General features: G+C 38.2%; 1 protein-coding gene across 1 annotated transcript in view; it reads right to left on the bottom strand.

The window, feature by feature from the left end:
• Positions 1-10743: 10743 nt before the first annotated feature.
• Positions 10744-19624, bottom strand: part of PTAR1 (protein prenyltransferase alpha subunit repeat containing 1) — a 35127-nt gene continuing 26246 nt past the window's right edge. The window contains exon 7 of the mRNA XM_031608758.2: positions 10744-19573. Within this exon, the coding sequence (XP_031464618.1) occupies positions 19225-19573 (349 nt within the window). The 3' untranslated portion in view covers positions 10744-19224. The remainder of the gene's footprint in view (positions 19574-19624) is intronic.

Below are 19624 nucleotides of genomic sequence, written 5' to 3'. Positions count from 1 at the left end.
CAACTCTGGCTGTGTGGTTGGACAAGATGATTGATCATAGAGGTCTTTTCCAACCTTGACAATGCTATATCTGGGCTCACAATTTGTTACTATGATAACAGTGTTCATTTGGAATATTCACCGCCTTCCAATAAAGGCTTCCAGGTTTTTTTGTGCTATCACAGGTCCTGTGATATGCTTGGCCACTCTGTAAGCATAATCACACTTTCATATCTTACGCAAAACACTGCAGTACTCCACCAGTGCAAGTTCTGAAAATGAGAGTACAAAACATATCCATTGTTAAAGAAGGGGAAAAAAATTATAAGTGGCTGCTGCTGTTTAGACAACTGCTACCATTTCCTCTACATTTATTTTACCGCGACACCTCATTTTTTTCTTAATAGTCTTTATTTATTGATTTCTTTCTTATCCTGGAGACAACTCTCTGACTGATGGCTTTCGATGTGAAAATAACAAAACCAGAAGGAGATTCCTGCTCTGCTCTCTCTCTTATTTTATGGCCCGGGTATATGGCCCTGCTACAGCTCCAGGTTACAGTTTCACAGGTGTAGACTTGAGAGGCTTTCAAAGCTGTTCATTATTGAATCGTTGCATTACATAAAGCACTTCTGTCTTCTAGCCATCTCTCACAGTAATCAAGCAATAAGAATTGAGTGTGATCTAAGTTTGCCCTCCTGTAAGAAGTAGCTTTGGCCAGGTGACCCCTAGAGCTCTCTTTCAACCTAGGTGACTCCACTGAAGTCTAACAACTATTAAAGACTAATCATTGCAGTTTTCATGATTGTTCAATTATGCTCAAAAAAAAAAGAAAAATCTATACTATAAGTCTTTTTCTTCTTAAGTTTCATTTTTCTCCCATTTGTCTCATTGTCATCAATGACAGGTGTTCTCGGGCACAAGTTACTTATGAACTTGGAAAGATGCTATTGTTGTGCAGCAGTATCAGTGCATTTGCATTAGCATTGACCTTCTACCTCCTACATGTCATCAATCATATAGTCAGTATTTATGTAAGTATCCTTTTTTTTTTTCAGTTAAATTGCTGGAAGTTGTGATCTGTTTATTTTAGCGTTGAAGCTTTGATTTATGCAACACAGTTTTGCTCTTTTTGAAAATGTAGAAACACTGTGTTGGGTTTTGTAGGACCACATTTACATGGAATTAATCTCCTGGATGAATATAAACTGCCCTTTTAGAACTGTCCAGTCCACATTTAAGCATAGAAAATTAAATCTCAGAATGGTATAACTTAATGTCCAGCTTGTGATGTCTGCGGTTTTGTTAAGTCATATTTACTAAGTCACAGTGGTAATCTGTCACAAAAGCAAAGCAGCCAGATCTTGAAATATTCAGACACTCTTGCAATCTAAGCAGTGCTTTTTATGCTGAACTTTTCTGTTGTAAGTGCTTTTATCTCCCCCTTGTATTTTACTTTAGAGACAAATGCTTAACACCATCCAGTGAGTCAATGGCTTTTAAGAGTCATTAGGTACAAAGCGCTGTGTGAGTGCCAGCAAAGCGTCTATTTTAGGGGGAAAAACCTGGCCCAGCTCTCACACAAACATCTCATTAACTGGGCCTGGATACTTCAAAGAGAGGAAGTCATGTTGAATGCTTCTCTTTTCAGAAACAAAATTGCACTCTGTAAAGTGCATTAATTGGATTCCGCATGTTTACATTCCAGGTCTATAGATATATCCATTAGCCTGGATAAAAACCTTGGCTGTGGCAGCTGAAACATTTTTTGCTACATTGCTCTAGTAATCTAGTCAACCTGAATGTATTTTCAGGATCTGGAAATCACACAGCTCAGAGGTCTGTGGCTTGCTACTTTCAGCCTTAGGCCAAAGATAGAACAGCTCTCCTAGACTGAAACTTGACATAGTTTTAAGGTCAGATAGCTCAAGATCCGCTAAGGACAAAAATGAGTGCTTTTTACAGTCTGAAAGCTTGGACTTGCAGCTTTCATGTCAAAAAGCATCAATCTCTGAAGAGTATTTGTGGAATGTCTGCTGCTAAAACAGCAAGGACTGTTTCAGAGGTGCTCCTGGTGTTAAAGGAAATGGCTTTCAGAACTGGAAATTTCATTTCCAAATTCTGATGTTGGACCAATGAGTGTCATTTTTATTTTTACTTTTTCCTGGAAAGAGAAACCTTCAAAGTAACTCCTCCCCCTTTTACAGTATCCAGGTCCAGTTAATGAGAAGACAAATTTTATTAATAAAATGTTCTACACATCCAGTCCTCTTCCTTGGTTTGTTCTAGAATAGCTATCAGGAGTTCAGAGTTGCATCTACGGAGTTCTAGGCTGGGATTTACTTGTGTCATCATTTATTATAAATTCCTTTATAAAATACAGGTAAAATTTTGCCCAGTTGTGTCTGTATTAAACCTGTAACTAATCTGCAGAACTGGAACACTCTGGTTCCATGGGCATTTTCCTTCATAAATTCTTATGCTTGCATCTTTAAAAAGTCCTTCACATTAGACAAGGGCACAACGAAGATGCCTGACGTTTCCTGTGTCACTTGTATAGGTATAATCTAAGGTGGTACTGAAAGACATCAGAGATTTTATTCTGTAAGACATTCTTCCCCCTCTTATTTTATGTTATCCCTCACCAAAAAGAGCCTGTTCGTTATCGATATCTGATTTGGTATCACTTGAAGAATCTTAATTTGCCCCCAAAAAGTTCAACGGAAATTTCTAAAAATCTTGTTTTCTGATGATACCATCATCCCATTGGAGCAGGCATTGCACATGCCAGAAAAGAAAGATGGACATCTATTAGGTTGCAGTTATTGTAGCCTGACTACCTACAACCTGCTGAAACAGGTTGTCCCTTTTCTAATATTTTAATACTCTGAGGAAACAGTATAGCTAATCAGTTATGCTTTGAAGCATTAATTTTGCCTGAGGGGCCACATGCATAAATATTTAATTAATTTAAATTTAAAAGAATGCAGTATCATCTAATGAAAGGGCCTTTAAACAGACAGCTTGCAAGGAGAAAACTCTATAAATAGAGAACAGGTGTGCCTTCTGGAGTATTACACAATAGACTTAAAATAATAATAAAGTGAAAAAAAAAATTAATGATAAATAATAGAAGAACAAATCATCAGGAATCAGTCATGTGGTTAATATTATATACGGTAGTATTTGGGGAATTTAGCAACAACTCATTGAAGAATGTGATTTTGAATATTTGGAAAATTTTAAAGGAATATGATCTACTTGCAGGTCATCTTCAATTTATTTATTTTCTATACACAGTGTGGAGAATTTTGCTTCACTATTCTCCTTTACTAGTAAAGTAGTTACTATTTTGTACAGTTTTGTCTTTTTCTATTTTACTGTGACATGAACAAAGATAATTAAGTTGATGGTGGTGCTTTATATAGAACTGTTGAATAAATCAAAAGGTGTATATTCTTTTAAAAATCTGTAACAAAGACATTGAGAAAATGCCCCTTATAGGCGATGTTGTGGAACAGTGGAACATATAAAGAAGGCCCAACTATTGCCATTTGATTTTAGTGAGAATCATGCATCTTAATGCTTGTATGATCCTGCAGAAGACCTGAAAAGGCAAGTCTTCTTATTGACACTGCCACATTCCAATAAACACAATGCATAAATTAGCTTTCATTGTTCACCAGAAGGACCAGATGAGCTTGGGATCTTTCGACAAAAAAGTCCTTTGGCTCCCCTCTCAGCTTTACTACAGTGGTCATGCAGATTTTTCATGCTACATGACTGCTCTTCTTTGAAGATGTGAAACTATCTTACATTTGGTGTGACAAAGAAAACCTGAACAGTCCAGTAGGTTTCTCATTTCCTCATTTGCGCTCCAAGTTTAAGGAAATATAAACTTGTATTTCTGCTTCCCTTATGGGAACTTCTGATTAGACAAGGGGTGGAAATGTTGATGAGTCTGAACATGTACAATTCTATGGGGCCTGACGACATGCATCCCAGGGTTCTGAAGGAGTGATGCAGTTGCCAAGTCACCTTCGTGTTTGAAAAGTCATGGATATAAGGTGAGGTCTCCTGTGACTGTAAATAGGGAAACATCACCCCCATTCTAGTTAAGGGAGCAAGGAAGACCAGAGGAACTATAGGCCGGTGACCCTCACATTAGTGCCTGAGAAGATTATAGAACATATCCTTTTGGAAGAGATATTAAGGTACATGAGGGACAGGTGGGTGATCTGAGACAGCCAGCATGGCTTCACCGTAGGGCAGACTGTACCTCAGCAATCTGGTGGTGGCCTTCTATGATGGAGTGATGGTATTAGTAGACAAACAAAGAGCAACTGATGCCATCTACCTGGGCTTTAACATGGCTCCACATCACATAATTATCTCTAAATTGGTGAGATACAGATTTAAAGGATAGAATATTTGGTGGATAAAGAATTGGTTCAGTAGTCACAAACAGGGGTTTGTGGTCAATGGCTCTATGTCCAGGTGGAGTGTGGTGATGAGAGGTGTCCCCCAGAGGTCCATCTTGGGACCAGAGTTCTTCAACATCTTTCTCAATGACATAGTGGGGTTGAGTGTGCTCTGTGTTTTTTGATGACTCTAAAGTGAGCAGTGCAGTTGATACAACAGAAGGAAGGGGTGTCATACAGAGGGACCTAGACAAGATAGAGAAGGAGGCTCATTAGGGTAACCTAATGAGATTCAAGAAGGCCAAGTGCAAGGTGCTGCATCTGGGCCAGAGCAATCTCAGAGATGCATGGACTGGATTAAGAACTCCTTGAGAGGAGCCCTGCAGAAACTTAGGGATCCTGGCTGGACGTGTGCCAGAAATGTGTGCTTGCAGCTCAGAAGGCCAACTACATCCTGGGCTGCATCAAAAGAGGAGTTGTCAGCAGAGTGAAAGAAATGATTGTCCCTCACTGCTCTGCCCCTGTAAGGCCTCATCTGCAGTACGGCACAAGGAAGATGTGGAGCTGATGAAACAAGTCCAGATAAAGGCCATGAAAATGATCGGAGGGCTGGAGAACCTCTCCTCTGAAGAAAAGTTGAGGGAGCTGAGCTTGTCCAGACTGGAGAAGAGAAGGCTTTGGGTAGATCTCACTGTGACATTTTAGATCTTAAAGAGAGCTTATAAATAAGATAGTGACAGACTTTTTACAAGGGCAGACAGTGACATGACAAGGAGGAATGGTTTTAAACTATAAGAGTGGAGATTTAGATTGGATATTAGGAGAAAATCCTTAACTTGGAGGGTGGTGAGGCACTGGCACAGACTGCCGAGAGAAACTGTGGATTTCCCATACCTGAAGGTGTTCCAGGCTGGTTAGGGCTCTATGTCCAAGTGGAGTGTGGTGATGAGTGGTGTCCCAGTAGTGGGACCCCCAGTCTTGTGGTAATCCTGCCCATGGTAGTGGAGTTGAAACTAGATCACCTTTAAGGTCCTTCCCAACCCAAGTCATTCTACAATTTTATGCTGCATGTCTTTCTTTCTCTCTCCTTTGTGACCCGTCAACAACAGGTCATTCCTGTTCAGCAGTGAGCTGACAATTTCCTCACATGCTGGTAAAGTTGCAGTGATTAGAATTGTCACTAGGACTAGGAAGGAACTGATGTTTCTTCTGTTTAGTTGTTCCTAAAAATGTCTCACTGTAGAGACAGCTTTTACATGCAGGGTAGAAATTAGCATTTCAACTCTGTATCTCCTTTTTTTTTTTTTTTTTTTTTTTAACCAAGAAGCATCTTATCGAATAATGTTCTCCTTATTTCTCTTTAAAGAAAAGAAAAGTTACATAAGATCATAGAATCATAGAATCACAAGGTTGGAAACGACCTATAAGATCATCTAGTCCAACCGCCTTCACACTGCCACTGCTACCACAAGCTACTAAACCAGACCTCGCAGCTCCTTGTCCAGACGCCTCTTGAACACTGACAGAGATGGCGACTCCACCACCTCCCTGGGCAGGCCATTCCAGTGCCTGACCACTCTCTGAGAGAAAGAGTTATTCCTCATGTCTAACCTAAACCTCCTCTGGTACAACTTGCGGCCATTTCCTTGGGTCCTGTTTGTTGCCTGGGAGAAGAGGCCAAACCCGTCCTCATCACAGCCTCCCTTCAGGAAGTTGTAGAGTGCAATGAGGTCTCCTCTGAGCCTCCTCTTCTCCAGACTAAACAACCCCAGCTCCCTCAGCTGTTCTTCATAAGACTTGTGCTCCAGACCCCTCATCAGTTTTGTTGCCCTTCTCTGGACACACTCCAGGGCCTCAATGTCTTTCCTGCAGTGAGGGGCCCAAAACTGAACACAATACTCGAGGTGTGGCCTCACCAGTGCTGAGTACAGGGAGATGATCACCTCCCTGCTCCCACTGGCCACACTATTTCTAATGCAGGCCAGGATGGTGCTGGCCCTCTTGGCCACCTGGGCACACTGTCGGCTCATGTTCAGCCGAGCATCAACCAACACCCCCAGGTCCCTTTCCTCTTCACAATCATCCAGCCACTTGTCCCCAAGCCTATAGCGCTGCATGGGGTTGTTGTGGCCAAAGTGCAGGACCCAGCACTTGGCCTTGTTGAACCTCATTCCATTCACTTCAGCCCAGCGATCCAGCTTATCTATGTCCTTCTGAAGGGCCTCCCTACCCTCAGGCAGATCCACACCACGTCCCAGCTTGGTGTCATCTGCAAACTTACTGAGGGTACACTCAATCCCCTCGTCTAGGTCATCAATAAAGATATTAAACAAGATAGGCCCAAGATTTGGGCTATTATAACTGAAGACCAACTGCTGACTGAGAAAACTCAGTCCATTAAGACAGAAAGGGTATTAAATTATTTATATTTGAAATTTTTCAGTTTCTTGCCCCATTCTAGCCCCTGATAAACCACTTCTGACCTCTTAACACCCACTGTCTTCACTGATTTGTCAATTAGAACAGTAGTTACAGTATCTGTTTAAGATGGTACAATCATGGAGCAGCTGGAAGCATTTTTAATTTTAGCATTCATTCGAATGAAGCACTGCTAAACTGCCAGGACTGTAAAAGCCAAGCGATCTTTTGATGGATTTTCAAAGCATTAATGTTTCTACTCAAACTGAAAAGCTTGCAGAGTATGAAGAATAAAGCCGATCTAGGGTGCAATAAACTAGACCACAGCAAGATTTTCATCTTCCCTGAAAACATACGAACTTGTTTATGCAAGGATTAATAAAATGAGAGAACTTCTGCTCTTTTAATGATATTTGGTCAAGTATCTTTTTGAAACAAAAGGAGATAAATAAACAAAACCAATAAGCAAAAAGGTAGAGAAGAAATAGGGAGAAAAAGTGAAGGAAAAAAAAAAAAGGAAAAAAGAATCATAGAATGGTTTGGCTTGAAAGGGACCTTTAAGATCACTTAGAACTTCCCTGCTATAGGAATGGACACCTCCCACTAGACCAGGTTGTTCAAAGCCCCGTCCAGCCTGGCCTTGAATGCTTCCAGGGAGGGAGCACCCACAAGCCTTCTGGGCAACCTGTTCCAGTATCTCACCACCCTCACAGTAAATAATTTCTTCTAGTATCTAGTCTAAATCTACCCTCTTCCAGTTCAAAGCCATTTCCCCTTATCCTGTTGCTACCTGCCTTTATAAAAGCTCCTCCCTAGCTTTCCTGTAGGCCACCTTTAAGTACTGGAAGGTTGCTATGAGGTTGTCCCAGACCCCTCTTTTCTCCAGGCTGAAGAGCACCAGTTCTCTGTCCTGATAGGGGAGATGCTCCATCCCTCTGATCATCGTGTCCCCTCTCTGGACCTGCTCCAACAGCTTCATATCCTTCTTGTGTTGAGGTCCCCAGAGCTGGACGCAGTATTCCAGGTGGGGTATCACAAGAGCAGAGCAGATGGATAGAATCACCTCCCTCAACCTGCTGGTCAGGTTTCTTTCAGTGCAACCCAGGATACGATTGGCCTTGTGGGCTTGCAAGCACACATTGCCTGATCATGCTGAGTCTTTCGTAGTTCAACACTTCCAAATCCTTCTCCTCAGGGCTGCTTCAAAGCCATTCTCCACCCAACCTGTGTCTGTGCTTGGGATTGCCCCGACCCAGGTGCAGGACCTTGCACTTGGCCTTGTTGAATTTCATGAGCGGTCTACCTCTGAATCCTGTCCCTATGCATGGCATCCCTTCCCTTTAGTGTGTCAGCTGCACCACTCAGCTTGGAGTCATGTTCAAACTTGCTGAATGTGCACTCAGTCCCACTGTCCACATTGCCTACAGAAACATTAAATAGCACTGGTCCCAGCACTGATCTCTGAGGAACGCCACTCATCACCAGTCTCCCTTTGGACATTAAACGGTTGATTGCAACTCTCTGAGAACAGCCATCCAGCCAGTTTCTTATCCAGCAAGTAGTTTGTCCATCTAACCTATATTTATCCAATTTATCGATCAGTATGTTACAACTCCACAGCATTCTGGTTATAATAATACATTTTAACAGCATGAATCTCAATTATTTGGTTAACAGCCTGGAATGGAAATTCTTTATAGAATTATTATCTGCCTCGAAACATAAGGAGTAGAAATAAATCTATCGCAGTGTTAGCTGAAGTCTGTTAAGTACATTTTATCATGGAAGTCAGTTTTGATATTAAGAACAATTTTTGATAAACGAAAGTTCAAAACTAAACAAAGTAAATGCCAAAGATCACAACTGTGGATCTAAAAACTCACCGTGCCTTAATGCATATATATTTAAAATAATTTGAAATTTTACAAAATTAATTAGTATACCTCACACAACTTTTCATCCAGTTCAGATTAGGGATCATCTGAGCACTCATCAGGTGGATGGACATTAGGAAAAATTTCTTCTCCAAAAGAATAGTGAGACATTTGGCACAGGCTGCCCAAGGAGGTCATGGAGTCACTATCCCTGGAGGTGTTCAAGAGATGTGGATTTGTGGTACTAAGAAACACAGTAGACATGACTGGGATGGTCTGACTAGATCTTTCAGTGTGCCTAGGGTACGTTAAACAAGGACCTCTCGTTGGCCTCATATAAAATATGTGAAATAGTTAATTAAAAATTATTTATTAAAACAAAAAATTAGGGCAACAAAAGCATAAAACTGGTGGGGCATCTGATCTTGCTTTTGTGCAACTAATGCATCAATCTGGTTTGATGGAGGTGGCAGCAATTCTTCACAGATTCTTAAAGTGCACATCAGAGATTTTTTATCTTATTTTACTCCTCCTGTGCTTCATCCTTGAAAACAGTTGTTCACAAATGTACTTACTGCCAAAAAGCAATGACAAGAATAAGGTGTGATTGTAAAGCAAAGGATAATTTTCTCTACTAAGATACGGCTTTTAGAAGTCTGGTAGACGTGATCAGATATTTCCTTGGGTTGAATATCTGATTGCAACTCTATACATTCCATTTGAAAATTTGCAGGTTATTTATTTATGTCAATTGAAAATGGAGTTGCAGATACACCAAAAAAAGGTATTTTCAGAAATCTTGAAACTTATTCTAAAATTCTTTTATCACAACAGAAGGCAATGCTGCATAGTTTTCACTATTCACAGGACTGTGCTTAGCCAATTTATCACAATGCCTACAATTATTTGTCATCATTTGAGCTTGCTATAATGTAGGTTTCATTTCAAATGCTATTATGTTTTCAAACATAGCAATGATCTGTTGATTTGCACCTTGAAGACACACATTTTACTCACTTAAATGAGCAGTCAAATCCACTAAAAACTACATCACAACTTACTTAAACTTTTTGTGAGCTTTTTGAGATGTTGAAAAATCACAATTTGTCAGCACCACACACGTATTCTCTATATTTCTTCTACAGTGAAATGTTAACTCATTATTTTACAAAATAACACAAGATCAAATCTCACATGTCTGTGCAATAAGAAAAAATGTAAGTCTGCACAGACACACACGTAAGTTGAAGATAAGCTGAAATATTACTATTGGTAATCACTGCCTTTTACTTGCCAAGCACTAGCACAAGCACATGTAATACATGTAGATATCAATTCAACGTTGTATGTGGCGGGCATGAGAGGCACTGCACTGTGCCCTCCCTTCCACAGCATTCAGTTGTCACCTCCGCAGTCTGCACTCAAGCTATGATAATTTTAAAAGTCTACAAACTTGTGGGGGCACACTATTAGCTGTTCAGGGCTACGTGTGGCCTATGGGCCATAGGTTGGATACACCCAGCCACCAATAAAAGCGTTAGAGAACACTGGCAGCAAGATGGACCTCTGAGGGATACCACTTATCACTGACCTCCACCAGGACATAGAGCCGTTGAACACAACCCTCCAGCCATGACTATCCAACCAATTTCTTATCCTCTGAATAGCCTACTCTTCAAATCCATATCTCTCCCACTTTAGAGATAAGGATGTGGTGCAGGACCATGTCAAAGGCCTTTCAGAAGTCCAGATCAATTACGTCAGCACTCTTCCTTTGTCCAGCTGTTGTCACTTCTTCACAGAAAGCTGTATCAGATTGTTCAGGCACGATCTGCTCTTGTTGAAGCCATGCTGACTGTCTTGGATCACCTCCTCATCTTGCAATGCCTTAACCTATCTGCTGATATCATCTAAATTCATATAAGATGGCACAGTTCTTGTTAAAATAAGCTTATCAACAAAAAGAGATTAGGAACAATAAGGAAGGCTATCTGTTAACAATGAAATTCTACTCCAGGGTAAAAACACTGCCACAGAAAATAGCTTTTAGGAGACAAAAGTTTATTTAAAAACTGCCAACATTTAACAAAAACAATTTTACACTATTTTCCATTTTCTACAGAAATACAATAACTTACAGCTGTGCTTAGTATATTTATTACTAATACATATAAAAACAAGTCCGCTGATAAATAAGTGAGAAAAAAAAATTACCAACCACCACCACTAAAATTGTACCTGTAAATTCTGGAAGACATCTGCATAGAATGGTTAGGATGCTAGGGGTATTCTTTTCTTTTAAATATATTTTGTACTACTAGAATATGTAAAAATATAATCAACATGCAATACAAAATATTTGAGATAAACAAGGTAAAACTCAGTGTGCACAAATGGAAAGCACTGTTAGGATGCCCTCATACATTTTTAACTAGACATCAGAGAACCAAACATTTTATGTGGCAAAGTTTGAACTTCCCTTTACAGCCAAGTTAAGTTTACAACTGTGGAAATCACTATCTGGCTAGGTTCCACTACAGAAGGATTAAAGAGTGGAGGAAACAGTAACAACAAATAATTCTAGAACATCTCAAATCAATATTAAGTAGATGCATTTTAAAAAGTAAATTAGGTCTTTCCTAGTTATAAACATTTGTGAGATGACAGAGTGACAAACGTGCAGTTTATTGTTGCACCATGAATGTATACAGTATACTCTGAGAACAGTAGAACTTAAGCCATTCAATATTTATTAAGACTTTTTCCTTCAATGTTGCACCAGTTAACATGGCACCTTAAAGCCTACCATTCCTCCCCAAGTATCTTGCATGAAACTCAGCCACTGACCTACACACAAGTCTGCATATGTAATACCTCCCAAACTCTTTGTTTTTCCAAACAAAACAAAAAACAAAAACCTTTCTTTTCTCTTGATACCTGCATAGTACCCACGTTTGTCTCCTGTTGTTTATTTAAACATGTAATACTTCAGAACTTAACAGTTTTCTCCAACCACAGTGCTACTGAATATACATTACTCTATCAGCTTTTTTTTTGTCATGAAGTTGTAAATATGACCATATACTTGACACAGAAGTAACCTACAATCCATCACAATAAATACTTAAGAGCTACCATACAGTTACTGATATCCTTCCTTCAGCAAGGTCTGATCCTTTGTCAGGACAGTCAGCAGGAATTTTATCCCTCATTTCAACAGAACTTAAATTAATCACTTCTCTCTGGTAACTGGATGACAGGATACATGTGAACAGCACAAGGCTGTGCCAGGGGAGGTTCAAACTGGACATCAGGAAATATTTCTTTAATGTGAGCATGGTCAAACACTGGAACAGGCCTCCTAGCGTTCAAGAGGCATTTGGACAGTGCCCTCAACAACATGCTCTAACTTCTGGTTACTCCTAATATGGTCAGGCAGTTGGACTACATGGTCTCTGAAGATCCTTTGAACTATTTCAATTTGTTCTAAAATCAAGCACTCAAACCAGTAACAAACTAAAATCCAGATCCTGCAAACTGTTTCCGCGAAAGGAGTCCAAAGTTTATTACTTGCTCGTACTGAGCCTATCTAATTAACCCCCCCAAGTTAAGTAAATTAAAACCTAAAAGCATTCAAAATGATGAATATCTTCAACAACAACAAAAAAAAAGTAATTTATTTTAATGAAAAGAATAATGAGAAAATACTAAAAATAGCATACCAAAATAACTATGTGATGTTTAGATTCAAATATTGATTGCTGGCCTATGTCCTACCTAGTCTTCTCTGAGGCTGAAGTACTTCATCAAAATTGAGCCCATCTCCATTCCTTCCCGGGAGACTCACGAAAGTTATCTGGCAAATAGGACACCAATTGAACACTACTGACTCCTCCCAACTTGCAGGACATGACCAGCTCTTTCACTGTCTCAAAAATTACCTACAAGCAGTTGGAAAAAACACCACTACAAATCATTTGGTCCATATATGCACATATTTGCCCAGCAATTGTGGAAGAAAGGCAAAGTGCCACAGAAGGGAAGATCCTTTCAGTAAATTCTGACATTGGCAATCATCTTCCTAGATTCAGAGATTTAAGAGAGGTACTCCACAGAAGAGATATGTTCACAGATCACGAGTGTGACATAAAAATAGCTGTATGTGGAACATTTTTCATTCCCGCCCAGATATAACATGAACACAGTTCCTCCACTTATCCACCTGTACATACACATGCTCACCGTGGGAAAATAAATATAGATAATTAATCTTTACCAATGACAAAAAAAAAAAAAAAAAAAAGACCTATGACAAAATAGGACCAGTGAAAAATGAACTCCATATTTTAAAGTCACTCTCCTGTAGAACACTGGTCTTTTATCAGTAAGATATTTTCCAGTGTTTTACTGTTCTCTTACCCTTTCTGCTACAAAACTTAGTATTTATCTAATTTACCAACATTGGAGAGCTCCATAAATTTTACAATGGTCACAACTGTGTATCTGAGAATATTTCATAGAAAAAAATTTTGCAAAATATTGTTTAAAAACTGTTTTTTTTTCTAATATGAAAGCTATGAGAATTAAATACTTTTTTCACATATCTTCATAAAATAAACATTTTTGCCCTATATAGAATAGTATTTTGATGTATATAAGAGTGCTACAAAATTAGTGTTTAATAGCGTACTTAAATACTATAGTGCTATCACTATCATTAATCTTAATGCTACTTAAAACCATTTAAGACATCCATTATTTTTTGTTGCATGAAGTTAACAAGACGTTCCCAATCACATTTTACAAGATGACTACCCCGTTTTAAATACAGACATTTTGAAAAAGAAAAACTAGAACAAGAGGAAATGAGCATGTTAGATATAAACATATTTTGTCTCATAAAACCAAGTTTTGGTACCATGTTTAATTTATGTGACTCTTCTATATGTAATAGCATAATCAACACCCTGTTATTTTTTGCTTTTAATTAAAAAAATACACTAATTCTCCACAGCCATTCAGGGAATCTTACTGAATTAGTGATGTACCAATTTCAAAAGCAACATGTAGGGACACCTTATCCAAGAAAATCTCTTTGTTTCACCATCTTCATGTTCTAATCAGAAAATATGCTGTGAATATAGGCACCCTCTTGTTTGCTGTGGGCTCATCCTTACCTCCACTTACAGTAGGATTAGCAGCAAGTTTGAGATGGTGCAGATGAAGCTGCTTATTAAACTTCAGGTAGGAGTTACACTCTTCAGAACAGTTACATCATGCAAAAGCATATGCTGCCAGTAACTAACAGCTTTATTAATTCTAGTATGGACTCCTAACAAAAGTTAATAAATAAATAAATAAAAATCAGAGCCACGTCGTGTGCCAGCACAGAAAGGAGTAAAAAGCATCCCTGTTATTTCAACTATGTCCTTGTGAGATACTGAGTAGCTTACTGAATCGTACTAGGAAGCATAGTGACAAAACCCAGCAACTGCCAGGAACTGCCTGCAAGACTGCAACAGTAATTTAAGATACAGAATAAAAAAATAATGCAGATGAGATGCTAAGGTACAGTATTAGCGTGTGGGTAGATATAAAACACTATGCTAGACAAAAAATGTTAGAAGTCAGTTATTAAATGTTTAGTAATTATGTTTTATTTTTAAATCAATAATTATAAACTGTAAAATTGTACCCTAATGCACTACAATTGACTATGCCCTGAGAAGTAACGTTACATACTAAACAAAAGCCACTAAAAGGGTTATGTTTATACTTCAAAAACATAAACTGTCTACAGGGAATTTTTTGGAAGCACACATTTCCCCTATTTTGTAGTAACACACTGCTTTTTCAGAGGAAAAGATCAACAAGAGTTTATGGTAGTTTTCCCAACTTTAATAACAGCTTGAAGCTTTTTTTTTTTTTTTTTTTTAACCTTTTTTTTTTTTTGGTCTTTTTTAAAATTTTCTTTAAACAACCCCCTGTCCTGCTTTGAACTCTTCTAGGAAACTAGATGGCTCTGTAGGTAAAGCTCTTGCTTCCCACCTCTGAAAGAGGATCAAGGCCTAGCATGAGGCTTCAAAAAAAGCTGAGCATGACGAACTCCCCATATGGACAATAACAGGAGAACCTTTCGGGAGGTAGTCAGAGTTATCTAAACATGAAATGAGGCCACCTCACTACTCCTTTGCTACATTCTTCTTTTGCTGGTTGGAAGAGCAGACAAAAAGTTTGGAAGGAAGCACACTCTGAACACATGGGAAAAAAGAAGAAAAATCATCTTAGCCAGGGACGCTGACCTTCCTTTGAAGCTAACTTGAATGTTAAGTGCATTTAAGAATAGATGATTTATCTTCTTTCCTTGATACAACATTAAAAAAAAAAACAAACAAACAAGTTCTAACCATGAAGAACTTTTATCCCCAGAACAAGACAAACATAAAAAATCACATCTACATTCCACTTCACTGCTTGTTTTCCAAAACTGCCCAACAATTGTTTTTTTTTTCATCCCCACACTACAGTGCAAAGACTTGCTACCAATTGGATACAAAAAAAGCCCCAAAGAACAGTATTCCCTCACCAAAGGCAAGAGCAGAAAAACCCTCAGAATCTTGTATAGAAACTCAATCATCACATCTCTGAAGACTCACTGCTTACATTATTCTGTAGTAGTCACATTTTATGCACTGTAGCATTTGTCATTCTGAAGAAGTATGCTTGCGGAATCTGCCTAGGCAGACAAGCTCTCTAATACCCTTCATTTCTGCTCATCGGTATTATACAATACTGTTTAAAAATTAATTATCTACTTCCTTAGTGAAAAATTCACTCCTGCCCACAGATTCTAGCTACATATTCTAATAAAGTAGGACTAGCACAAACTGGAAGTGCTGAAATTTTGATTGTAAAACAGATTCTAAGCTTCCCTACTATGTTACTTTGCTTATTTATCTTAAAACAAGCTAATTAAGCAGTATAAATTAGCAATTTACTTTTCTCCATATTTAAATGTCACAAGGATTTGACTGTATAAAGAATGTGTAATAAGTCAACAAAACACTAATAATCAGGTAGAGGAGATTAACAAATACTAATCTGAGCAGCTATAGTGATGTGCTCTAACATTAACTTTATATAGCTTTACTGAAGTTATATCCAATGCTGCATGAGTTGTTCCGGTGACTGCAGCGCACAAGATAACAAAAGCCAGTAAAATAATAGCTAATGTAGTAGCAGCAGAGAATTCAACCCATTGTTACATCCATTCTAATTTCTGTAGTTTCAAATTACATTTGTTCCTCAAAACATTTTTTTCTAGCAGAAATACATTTCTACAAGAGTTAATCCAGTGAACAAAAAGAATTTGCATCAATGAAAAGCACATATTACAGTGGAAAAAAAATTGAGTAAAGATGTTGAACTTTGTAAGAAGATGCTTAAAGACTGTACGCAATTGACTTTTCTAAGTGAAAGAACTTACAGAGAATCAACACCTTATAGTCTGCAGCTTGAGAATGTTTGTTAACTATAAAAAATACCCTAACCTCTGAAACACAAAGTGAATTAAACACTTTACTTAATCTGTACTCAGCAACATCTATATATGTTAACTACCAATGTCCTGAACCACTCTTCTTTCTTGTCATTTTCAATGTCATGTCAATGTCATGTCATTTCTTGTCATGTCCAAGACAGACTCTGAACTAATACTGAATCAGTATGTTCCAAAGATAACAGTTTTAGAACATCCTACCATTCTGAGTTTAATACAATTTGCTGAAAGTATCTTTTCAGTCATCTCATGTAAGAGACTTCAGGAAGCATTAAATAATTTAGTTATCTGTTTTCTTCCTCAATATAACTTAAAAATGAAATGTCAGCTTACTGTTTGCATGTCTTTCAAAATGGAAGATATGACTTGTTTCAATTAAAATCATTTTTATTGTTTAATTCTTTGTGCAGGAAATTCTGGTCTGAAAACACCTCTAAAAGCAGCAATTCACTCAATTAAAAAAGTTGGAAGCACTTCCATCAGGTATAGGTTTTCTAACTCTGGACTCATACTACAGCCACTGATGTTTTTTATGCAAGTAATGAAAATATCAGCAACATCTATAATCATCGTTCTCAGAATGTTTTCCAAGTATGGATGCACAATGCAACTCTTGCAAACCTCCAAACCTTGCTGCTGCTGACAAAAACTGGAACTAAACCATGCATTTGAGAGCATCTGTTTGACCTTAAGCATTTCTTCATAAAGGTTGTCAAATTCAGTAGCACAGTATGACATAGTTCTAAGAAAGCATAAATCTTGCAAGCTCCTTTAAAAATATCAATCAGTCCAGTGCAAGAAGAAAGCATTTCTTCCACAGTTCGAGAAATATTTCATATCCTGCTCCCACATCCCAGTCTTCTGCTGCCTGCTTCTATTATTCTTACCAAGAGGTAATTTTTGCAAAGGTAAACAAAGAAAATACAACCAAGTTACTCTCTAACTACTCAATGACCATGAATATGGTCCTTAATAGACTGCCACCTGATGTCACACTTTCCAAGCTCATACTAATCATTAATGGGGTGCCTGTAATCAAGCTGATTGAGGTTACTGCACATGCCTTAACATACCGTTAATACATGAAACACATTGTGCTTTCTGGGATGGGTGTAAATTTTTGCTCCAGTTAAGTTCTTCAGTTCAGACTTCAGTTTGCACCTGAACCTACTCATTTTTCAGTGTTCACACAGAAAACATCTTACGACCTTATGACAATAATCCTCTTAAGCCACTCCCACACTTGTTTCACACATCAGTTACATTCTTCTGCAATCAAAACCAGCAACCAAGATGCAACTCAAGAAGTCATATGATATATATCTAGCTAGAGGGGCAGGTATAATTGTTCGTGGAGACAAAGCTTTGCCAGGAAGATCTTTCAGCCTAAATCAGTCTTATCTAGGTATTATAAACACAAGAGCATATATTGAGAAATGTCTGTTTGCTACTCCATGGCTGAAATGAATTATGAACTTCTCTAAGACTAGAGATGGTCAATTTTCATTTTGAAATGCAAGAGTAATCTTTATCCTGAAAATTATTTAGCACTGTTGGAATTCCACATGTCTCAAGTGCTTTTCTTCTTTTCATGTGATGTTATTGAGCAGGCTACATGTCTTTTCCACTTTCTTGTTCTTTCTCTCTGCCCAACAGAAACAGCAGCTTGAAACTCATTGTGGTAAGGAGGCACTTTGGGCAGGAGAAATAAATAGCAATTTTGGCAAAGATTCTAGCTTGAAAATCTGATCCCCCTGGTTAATATTCTCTGTTTGGAACAGGGGTAATGCTGCCATTGTACAAATCTCTAGAGTTGTACAACACTTTCTCCCTTAAAAGTCCCTTATAAAGACAACTCCTAAGGAAATGACAAAACAAACCATTCACGTTTAATTTCACTGGAATAGAAATGTGTATTAAATCCCCTTAAAATTTATAGTTACATAAAGAGAGGTCCTATGGTTGGAGAAGTGCAGTGAAAGGAGTCACAGAAGCCCTGCAGAGGAACAAAAGCAAAGAGATAGTCCCGTCCTGCTGTCCTGTATAGTCTCAACAAACAGACAGCAGAATTTTTTCACTGACCATCTATAGGGCCTGTCTTGGTTAAGCATATGTTATCAATGTGACACAGCAGGCTGAGATTCTGTAGTGTACATAATACGTTCAGAAAAGTATATCAAGTGTCATTAATTCTGAACTGTTGAGGTAAAATAAATAAATAAATACACATTTAGAAGTTAAAGAAGTCTGCTCTATGAAAAATATTTCCAAATATAGCTCTGACTGTGTTTGTATGTTTGTGACAGAAAATACTTCATTTTCCTTTTCAGAATTTCAGCTCCGGAGACTTTCTTATCAAACTATTTAAAAACTTATAAGGAAACAAAAACCTAGTCACAATAATAAATGGCATGACTCCAAAATGCTGTTACTTCTTTAAGGAAGAAACTCTGCAGCCAGGCGTTCTACCAAAGGTAGCTAATACAAAAGTAATAGTCACTGAATATAGTCTGAATCCTTTAAGGTATGAACAAGATCTAGTACAGTAAATAGAAACTGCCTGGAACCAGGCTAAGCTAGCACTGACAGATCCTCTTACTCTTTTTCCAGACAGTGTTTCAAAAGCAGACAACTTTTTTCTTTCCCCTTCTTTTTCTTAAAATCTACACCATTCAGAGTCCACCTTAATGCAGAAGTTAAAAATAAAGACAACAGAATAGTAGAAAGCTGACATAGGTAGAAAACCAGCGACTTGTTAAAAAATGAAAGAACAACAAATGGCATTTGCTTAACAAAAGATAATGCCTGTTCTTTAATAAATAATGTGATAGACTTGTACTCTTTAAGTTTTAGGACCGACCAGTAAAAGAGTGAGAAACACATAGTTAGCGAAGACTTGCAACCAAGACATGCACCTGTGTTTGAAAAAAAGAATATTGCACTAAAAGAACTCTCAGGGCTTTAAATTCTTCCTTCACTGACCTAAAAAAGTAACTAACCATTTCCTGTAAGCAGTAGCAAACCTGGCTTGGTCCACGTCTCTACAAGTTGATAAAACTTTATCTATAAACCTGTATTCCATTTCTGGGCCAAAAGAGTCCTGCATAGGAGCTCGCTTTAGGCGTTTTGTTTCTTGGGTATAACCTTGTTTGCTGCTGGATTCATTCAAACCATCAACATCCATAGCTTGTGCCACGTGGCTTGTCGTGGGATTGGGGTGTGAATTATGCAAAGTTTCATCACTGCTGTCCACAGATGAGGCCACCACACTCAGAAGAGGAAGTTTGTTGATTAAGTGGTGCTGAAGGTAGAACACACGCCTCCTTCAGACGAAAAAAACAACAAAACACATGCTGATAATAATCTGCTGTTGC

This window comes from Phasianus colchicus, chromosome Z (genome assembly GCF_987193195.1).
Source record: "Phasianus colchicus chromosome Z, bPhaCol1.hap1.1, whole genome shotgun sequence".
In the NCBI taxonomy this organism is placed as follows: Eukaryota; Metazoa; Chordata; class Aves; order Galliformes; family Phasianidae; genus Phasianus; species Phasianus colchicus.
The sequence above is the reverse complement of the archived record's forward strand: the minus strand, read 5'-3'. Positions and strand labels throughout refer to the sequence as shown.